Here is an 8,976-nt window from a genome sequence, read left to right as displayed (position 1 = left end):
AACCACTGGTAAACTGTACTTTGGGTATGTGTGTCGCTCCCTCTGCTGGTTGAGACTGAACATTGCAAAACAGCTTTTAACATGGAGGGTGATGATCATGTTAAAATGAAAAGGAAGTTGAGTTGAGGTGGTTCTAATCAGTTCCCATCAGGATCCCCCAGGAAGAGCTGGGAAGGGAGAGGGACGTCTGGGATACTCGGCTGCCTCTGGGGCCCGATCTTAGATAAGAGGAAGAAAATGTATGGATCTGAATATGAAGCTGTGAGTATAAAGAGCACGAGTGTAGATGGAGGAGCATCAGTTTCCTCTCTCTCTGCAGTGTGTCGTCGTTGAGGGGCCTGGATGGATTCACCATGATGGAGAGCAGTTTGTTCCAGGGCCTCAAACATCTCCAGGTTCTGAACACTGAGGGGCCCGGGGCCCGGGGCCCGGGGCCCGGGGCCTGGTGAACGGTTTATTGATCCTGCTGACTCAGACGTTTCTCCTCCTACTGATCAATTTACTGATTTACTCTGGAAAGTCTTTGTTTTCTCTTGTGTGAAGGACTTTGAATTGTGATGGGAGGAGGTTTGGGACTTTATGTTTCTATGAATTAAAGCATAGAAACGAATGACGCCACCTTCCATCCATTATATCTCAGACACTTTACATTCCACCATTTATGTTTTTGGCAAAATAAAGAAATTAAAGCACCAATGAATATTTTCACAGCCACTAAATCACATCGTAGAATCAAATCACCTTTAATATTTAAAAAAACAGTATTGTTTATTAGAATTGTTATTATTAGAATTATTATTAAAATATATTTACATTATTGTTGTTGTTTAACATAAAGTTATTTCAACATGTTTAGAAGAAATTTAACAAATGGTTGAGTTCCTGTCTGTCTCCTACATTCCCGTCAGAGTGAGACATCTCGCATCGTTCCGCTCTGTGATCCCTCCCCCTGCTGCCATTGGTCCACCTCCACCTCTCTGATTGGTCCGGAGCGGCGCGCCAAAGCGGAAGTGAGGACCCCTACCCGGAAGCAGCGGAGGAGGACGTGAAAACAGAGAAAAGGGGGAAACAACGAGTCTCCTCCGGGATTTAAAACGCAGAACAACGTGTTTTCACGCAGAAACACCGTCCGACGTTGGCGGAGAAATGATTCTAGCGACGTGCGCGTGTTTTCTGCTGGTGGTTAGTTCGGCGGCAGCAGCGAAGGAGGCAGGAGACGACGAGTGGGTTCATCTGCCGAACAAGTGTGAAGGTAACGGTTCCGCGTCTTTACCGCCTTTTACCCGGGTTGTGCTTCTCACACGTTCAATAGACCCGGTAATAAAACTGTTGTTGTTTCCTCTCACGTGAAAGATCCTGAGTGAAGCTTTGAAATCCACTGACGAGTCACTCACTCGCTTCTCTCTATACAGAAACTATATATATATATATGTTCAATTCATATTTATTTGTATAAATTATAATATACATGATCTCAAGGCCTTTAAAGTTCTAGAGAGAGAGAGAGAGAGAGAGAGAGAGAGAGACACACTAATAATAGAAGTGAAGATGTTATTATATATTGGACCTTTCTTCTATTACTATTGATAAAACCATAATATTATTGTCTTTATTGTTTATAGCCTGACAACCTCTTCATGTGATCAATGCAAATGTTTACAAACACAATGGAAGTGACGTTTATTTTTGTATTGTTTTATTTTGTTACTTTGCCAAGAATTCTACCTGTAAATAATACTATTAATAATAATTATTCATAGAACACTTTTCAACGTAAACTAACAAGTGCTGCGCAGCAAGAAAACAAATGGTGGAAATATAGAAATGATATTAAAAAGGCTCATTAACTGAATAAAATCTTCACATTTTAGAAGCTTTAAATGTCATTTTCACTGCAGATTCAAAACTCAAAGAAAACAATGTGTGTGTGTGTGTGTGTGTGTGTCTGTGTCTCTGTGTGTGGGTGTGTCTCTGTGTTTTCAGTCTGTAAGTTTGTCAGTATTGAGATGAAGTCATCCTTCGATGAGACGGGGAAGACAAAAGAAGTGATCGGCAGGAACTATCGCTTCATCGACAGCAAGGGGGCGCCACCTATCAAATACGTCAAGTCGTAAGTGTGTGTGTGTGTGTCTGTGTGTGTTGTCATCATTTGTGAAGTGTCTCCATTTTCCATTTCATGGTGATTTTATACAAACTATCGCAGAATAAGAAAAGACAATTTGAGAGAACATGATTCAGTTTAGTTTTTACACAGAAATGAAACCTGAGACCCTGCTGTCTGTGTTAGGACACACACACACACACACACACACACACACACACACACACACACACACACGATGTCAGGTTCAGTTCCTCTAGAGCAGAGAAGCTGTGAAAAAAGATATTTGTGGTGTGAAAACAGAAGTTTCAGGATTAACGCACCTGAATCTCCAACTGAACAGTAGAACTTATTTACAGTCGATGGTGTACAGTAGATGTCCCATTCAAACAAATAGCACGAGACTGAATGTGGTCACGTGTTAGAATTCTGCCCCAAAACAAGACGTGAAGTTGTATCGAGATGTCGTGAATTCAGAAGTTTGAGTTTCTCTTTCCGTGTGTTTCTGTGCAGGGACCTCCGATTCATCGAGGTCATAGAAAATGTGTGTCAGAGGCTGCTGGAGTACAATCTGCACAAGGAACGAACCGGCAGCAACCGCTTCGCCAAGGTCAGTGTGTGGGTGTGCGTCGGTTTGTTGTTTGGATTCAGGTTGTGTTGAGCTGCACTTTGAAGTTATTTCTAACAGAGATGGACCCTGTGATGTAAGTCTGTGTGAAGTTTCATCTGTGACCCGGTGTGTGTGTGTGTGTACAGGGCATGTCGGAGACCTTCTCCACGCTTCACGGTTTGGTGAATAAAGGCGTGAACGTGGTGATGGATATTCCCTTCGAGCTGTGGAACGAGACCTCGGCGGAGGTGGCCGACCTCAAGAAGCAGGTGCGAGAACAGAAACGAACAAAACACTGCTGCTGAAATATTTAGATTTTGTCTATGGAAATGGTCTCGTTCCTGTTTCCTGTTCTTGTTCATGATCTCTCTCTTACTCTCAGTGTGACGTGTTGGTGGAGAGATATGAGGACGTGATTGAAGACTGGTACAAAGGAAGCCAAGAGGAAGATCTGACCACGTACCTGTGTGAGAAACATGCTCTGAAAGGACAAGACACAGGTAACACACACACACACACACACACACACACGTGTCTGTTTACCAGCTTCTTTTTCTTTTTCATGCTTTTCCTGTCTTTCTCCTGCTTATATTATTTTATTATATTACTTCCTGTTTATGTCACATCACCAGTGTACGTGAGTGGTCATGTGATGTTTTGAGGTGTGTTAGTGTGGTTGTTTATTTTTAAAATTTGTGATGTGCAACAAGAGGTTCTCGTCATTATTCCTTCATTTATTGTTCCCCTTTACTTTTCTCCTCCAGCCTGTCTCGGCGAGGACTGGTCGGCGAAGAAGAAGAAGGGCGACCAGGCCGCCATCGCCGAGGACAAGAAGAAGAAGAAAAAGAAGAAGGGGAAGGCCGGAGCTGAGGGAGGAGACGGCAGCTCGGAGGGAGAGAAGGTGGCCAAGAAGAAGAAGGAGAAGAAAGTGAAGAAGAAGAAAAAGAGCAAAGCTCCGGTGGAGAAGACGGACGGAGGGGCGTCGTCGGACGAGGAGATCCAGCCTCAGGTGCTTCTGTCTGGGAAGAAGACGGAGCTGTGAGCCCTGCTCTCTGGATCAAATCTTTTAAAGTGAAACTCTCAGTAAAAAGACGTCTGACGCTTCTGAAGCTTCTTCACCAGAGGCTGACACATGTTGCACTGTTACATTCATTTTATTCAAATAACAGAATCTTTATTGTTCAGTTTCATGACATTTTTATGTCTCTGCACCAGAAAATTCAGATTCATCTGTATCTCAACTCGTAAATACAGATCAAGCTACCTGTAGGATTTATCATCTCTTCAATCAGTTGATCAACTCAAAATTAATCAACAATTTGGTTTGTTTTAAATCATTTATCAGGCAACAAAACCTTGATCACAGCCTCTGGAAGATTTTCTCAGTTTTATATGAAAAAGGGAAATAAGAAACATCCGCAGAATAATGATGAACATTTCTCTCCATTTATTGACATTTTATCAAGTGAAATATTGATAAATTCTATAAAAATTATCAAAACAAAAGCAAACCGCGAAGCAGTAAACGTTCATTTACTGTGAAACAAAATACTGTTAAACTGCCTTTTTTCTGATTATGTGAAAATTACAGTCAAAGTGCTGCGATGATGTTTCTTTACTTTTCTTCTCTCAGTTGAATGTAGATGTTTTTTTTAAATGTTTCATGTCTTTTAATTAATAATGTGAATTTTTATGTTTGTTGCTTTTTTGCATCTTTTGTCTCATCTGCTGTCAAATTTCATTCCAACTGAAAACTGAGATTTTTTCTTTTTTGGGATTTGTTTTGAAAATGTTCTGTATATTTCCAGCTCTGTGGTCCCATCATGATAATGTGATATTTAATTGAAACTAAACTAGACGAGGCTTCTCCTGGTGATATTTAACATATTTCTCAGTATTTTCGTCATCAGAAGAGGAAACAAACCTTTATCATCTGCTACTGAAAACAATGTTTCAGGATTTATTTCAATTTAAGTTTTTGGCAGAATTAAGATCTTGATGCCTCAGTTCAGTTCATTTTTAAATGTCATTGATTTGTGTTGCTGTAATTTCCCATGTATTGTTTTGTTTGTTTGCTTGAAGTTGAAAAGCTGCTATTTAAGGCGTGTGTGTGTGTTTCTATAGATTTTTATTCAGAAGTAAGATGCTGGCTGTGTTTTGTTGGAGTTGCTTCACATCAGAGGATCAATAAACACAGGTTTGAAAAAACACGTCGTACGAGTGCTGCATTTTCTGCACACGATCCAAACAAATTAATAACAACAGATCAAGTTTTGTCGTAATGATATGCCGTCAAATAACTGCATGGGTGTAATGTACACGTTTGGCCACAAGATGGAGACAGAGTTCTGAATTTACCTTTTCAAAAGAGAAAGAAAAAAGTAATATAAATAAATCATAATTCTGTTCAAATTAAATCATGTGTTCAACGTGAAATAAAACCATTTTTTTTCAGTTTTATTGATCAAAGTAACGTACAGAGTTTTTATTTAAACTTTTCTCTTGGTCAATTAACAAACAGACAAATAGCAACCTGTAGAATTCTTTATCAATTAGCCGATCAAAAGACGATGAAGCAATAATTAAATTAATTGAATTTAAACCGATCGCGTTGGTCTGAAATCAGAAGAATTATTCCCTATTAATGTTAAAAATATTATCTCCAGAATGAGACGAGAATGGGCGTGGTAACTGTAGCAGTGGGCGTGGCTTCAAAGGTGAAGACTACTACCCATGATTCCTCACTGCACTCACCTTTAGCAGGGTGCTAAGTAGCATTAGCTTAAAATGATATTAGCTGCACATGTTTAAGTTTATGTGGCAACACTTTTACAAAGTCTGATACAAGATGGCGTCGGGAGAACACACCTGCTCTCGCGCTCTGATTGGAGGGGGCGGACGCACGTGGACCAACATGTTTGCGCTCAGGAAGAAGAACACGTGTTTCTATTTGGACTTTTATTAATGTTAACTTCTCAGGACCCCACATCACGGACCCATCAGCTTCCTGTCATCACCAAAGGTAAACGTCACCGGCTGTTTTCTACGTATATTTCAGTTGTTTGATATTAAAGTTATTGGATTAATCCATTGGGTGATCATCAGAAATTGAATTAAAAATTAAGATTGGCTGGTTTTCTGTGTTTTTATATCATTGTCGATTGAAGCCTCTTTGTTTTGGTGCGATAGACTTTTATTTGCAATTTTCAAGTTGTTTACACATCAATACATTTAAAGAAAAGTCTAATAATCATATTGATTGATCAGGAAATTAATAATTAGTTGCAGTGATGAGAGTCGACCGCTGTTCAGGAAGTTTGTTCCACTGTGTCTTTGACCTTCACTACAGATGTGTTGATGTAGCTGCTTCTGTCCAGATGTGTCATGATGTTGATGTGTGGGCCTCTGTGTCAGGACTGTTGTCCCAGGTGGGGGGGGGGGGTTGAGCTCTGCTTTTGATTTGTTGTGATGAGTTTGTGTGTCTGATGATTTGTGTTGAAAATCAGTGAACTGTCGACAATTTGCTGCTTTTTCTTCTGTCTTTATTTGAATGTATTTCTGAGGATGAAGATAATATTAATTCTGTGATGATTTGATGATGTAAACTGATTTGTTGAGAACTTGTTGACAACTGAGAGACATTGATATTTGATTTCATGGAAGTTCTCTGGATTTAAATCAGTTTGACCTCATGAATCTTTATGGATCGAACTGTTTGGAGTTTTATTGAACTGATGAACTTGTCTGTTAATATTCGCCTCCGTCTCCTCGAGCCTGTTGTTGAAGTCGGAGCTTTGATTTGTGTTTCTCTTTTTAATTCTTTAGTTTTGGTTCCTAAGTAATATCAAAAGAAAAATCAGCAAAGACAAATAGTTACAGTCATGATGATGACGTAACATACACCCTGACGGTGTGAACAGTGTAATACCTCATTCAACCTGTAGGTGTCAGCACACCACTGAAGTAACCGTTAATGTTTCTGCTTGTGCTGAGCTGACACACACACACACACACACACACACACACAGACACAGACACACACAAATCCACTTAAGCTGAGACAAAATGAAATGGTGTGTGTGTGTGTTTTTGTTTCCAAAGTGAAGAGTGAATTCGACCCATCAGCCTTTTCTTTTTCTCCTCAACAATCAAATCCACACTTTCATGTGTGTGTGTTTCATGGTTGGACTGAGACACTAGATACACCTTGACAAGTGTGTGTGTGTGTCCGTGTGCGATCATGTTGCTTGTTTAGTTGTGCTTTTGTTTATGGGGCGCATGTGTTCATGTTGCTTGTGTGTGTGTGTGTGTGTGTGTGTGTGTGTGTGTGTGTGTGTGAGGTGTTTATTTGTTGAATAATTCACAGCTGGGTGTTTATAGAAGTCTTTGTGGCCTCAGAGCTCCAATAACACAGGACAAATATTGTCACGCACACACACACACAGACACACACTCTTTATCAGCTATTCCTTGGTTGGCAGTTTATTTGGACACTGGACGGTGGAAATGGAATGTACAGAGAACAAATGCGGGGACACACACACACACACACACACACACACACACACACACACTCCAGGGGTTATGTATGGAGACCTTCCAGTGCCTTCATATGCACTTCATACCATCCTTATAAGGACCAAGTGATAATCTGACTGAGCACATACCGTGTGTGTGTGTGTGTGTGTGTGTGTGTGTGTGTGTGTGTGTGTGTGTGTGTGTGTGTGTGTGTGTGTGTGTGTGTGTGTGTGTGTGTGTGTGTGTGTGTGTGTGTGTGTGTGTGTGTGTGTGTGTGAGATGGAAATTACGAGAGTTGGGAAATCGAGAGATGAAGAAGAACGAGATGTTTGAAGGAGGTCGACGAGATCATATCTGATGTTCTCACCCTTCAGGATCCAGTGGGACAAACTCCTTCATATCTGGAGCTGCAGAGGCTCAAATTTCAAATGTCCCACGTTAACCGGAATCCATTTTCCTTTATTTACCTCGGTGGTGGTTTGTTGTGTTTCTATGTCACGTAGGTTAAACGCCAGACAGGCCTCTCTGCTGTTTGTCCAAACCCTCCCTGTGAACCTGGAGTCGACCTCCGACGCTCCATTACTCTGCAGACAAGAGACGAAGAGGAGGAGGAAGAGATGGAGGGAGATACAAAGGTACGAGGAAGGCAGAGAAAAAGGCAAACGAAAAGAGAAACCGACACAAACACTTAATAATTTCTTTTCCCTTGGAGTGGACGGCCTCAGCGCTCCAATTCATCTTCGTTCTCCTCACAGCGGTGTGTTCAGAGAAGGTCAAAACCCGGAAAATAGGCTACACACCAGGCATTTTGTCACCAGACACCCTTCACCTGCCTCCCAACGCCGAGGAGCCGCACACAACTGGGACACGGCCGCAGCCAAAAATACATCAGGTGGAGCAGATCATCAGCAGCAGCACTTCACGCATTTTCACCACATTCGTTCTGCATTTGTTGTCCTTTGGGGGGAAAAAAGCAAAAGACCGGGACGAGGTGACATTTTGTGGCTCGGAGTTTGTGTTTGTTCACATGTGAAGCGGAGCTGAAGACACGTGTCCTTCACATTAACTCCTGGTTTAAGCTCATTTAGTTCAGTTCACGATTCACAGAGCAAAGTCAAAAAGGTACAATCCAAACAATACAAGAAGCAGAAGAACCACGAGGCTGCATCCTGCGGAGGCTGCGTAGGTAAAAATCCATCACTCTATTTATAACCTTGTTGACCATTAATGATAAAAAATAATATAATTTTGAACCCAAACAAACAAACAGACGTGTTTCCTGTGGATTTCATAAAGTAGGTTTGATAATTCTTCTATTTCTTCTACTCTCATTTCCCTCCGGAGCAGATTTCAGCTCATCACAGACGGAATGAAGCGTCGGTGGAGTCGAGCGGTGCAGGGAGCGTCGGGTCAAATTTCCAAACGCACCCTGAGCTCCGAGCCCCGTGGAGACGACAGCGCAACGACACAAATGGCTGCGTGGCATTTAGAGCAGAAAGGTGTGACATGCAGGCTTCACACTCGCTGTCTGTCTATCACACGCACATTTGCATACACACACTGTTACAGCCGCCGCAGGGCCTGCCATTAATAACAGCTGACCTTTGCACGTTTAGGCTGTGTAATGATAGTAAAGCAGACCTGACAACGACACATCACACCTCCCTTTATCTCCTATCCGTCCTTCTCTCCGTCCTTCTCTCCGTCCTTCTCTCCGTCCTTTCTCCTCTTTGCTCTCATCAGGAGA

General features: G+C 41.6%; 1 protein-coding gene and 1 long non-coding RNA gene across 2 annotated transcripts in view; both read left to right on the top strand.

The window, feature by feature from the left end:
* The first annotated feature begins 993 nt into the window (after positions 1-993).
* On the top strand, positions 994-5,171 carry cnpy3 (canopy FGF signaling regulator 3). The gene is made up of 6 exons (XM_035149556.2): positions 994-1,252; positions 1,984-2,110; positions 2,615-2,711; positions 2,858-2,980; positions 3,094-3,211; positions 3,476-5,171. The coding sequence occupies exons 1-6, from the start codon at positions 1,147-1,149 to the stop codon at positions 3,751-3,753; spliced, it is 849 nt and encodes a 282-aa protein (XP_035005447.2). The 5' UTR covers positions 994-1,146; the 3' UTR covers positions 3,754-5,171.
* Positions 5,172-5,461: 290 nt separating this feature from the next.
* LOC118102952 overlaps positions 5,462-8,976 on the top strand; it is a 17,779-nt gene continuing 14,264 nt past the window's right edge. Inside the window, exons 1-3 of the long non-coding RNA XR_004694777.2 lie at positions 5,462-5,733; positions 7,733-8,415; positions 8,577-8,728. This is a non-coding gene — a long non-coding RNA (uncharacterized LOC118102952). The remainder of the gene's footprint in view (positions 5,734-7,732; positions 8,416-8,576; positions 8,729-8,976) is intronic.

Source organism: Hippoglossus stenolepis, chromosome 23 (genome assembly GCF_022539355.2).
Source record: "Hippoglossus stenolepis isolate QCI-W04-F060 chromosome 23, HSTE1.2, whole genome shotgun sequence".
NCBI classification, from domain to species: Eukaryota; Metazoa; Chordata; class Actinopteri; order Pleuronectiformes; family Pleuronectidae; genus Hippoglossus; species Hippoglossus stenolepis.
This window is presented reverse-complemented; position numbering and strand designations above follow the sequence as displayed.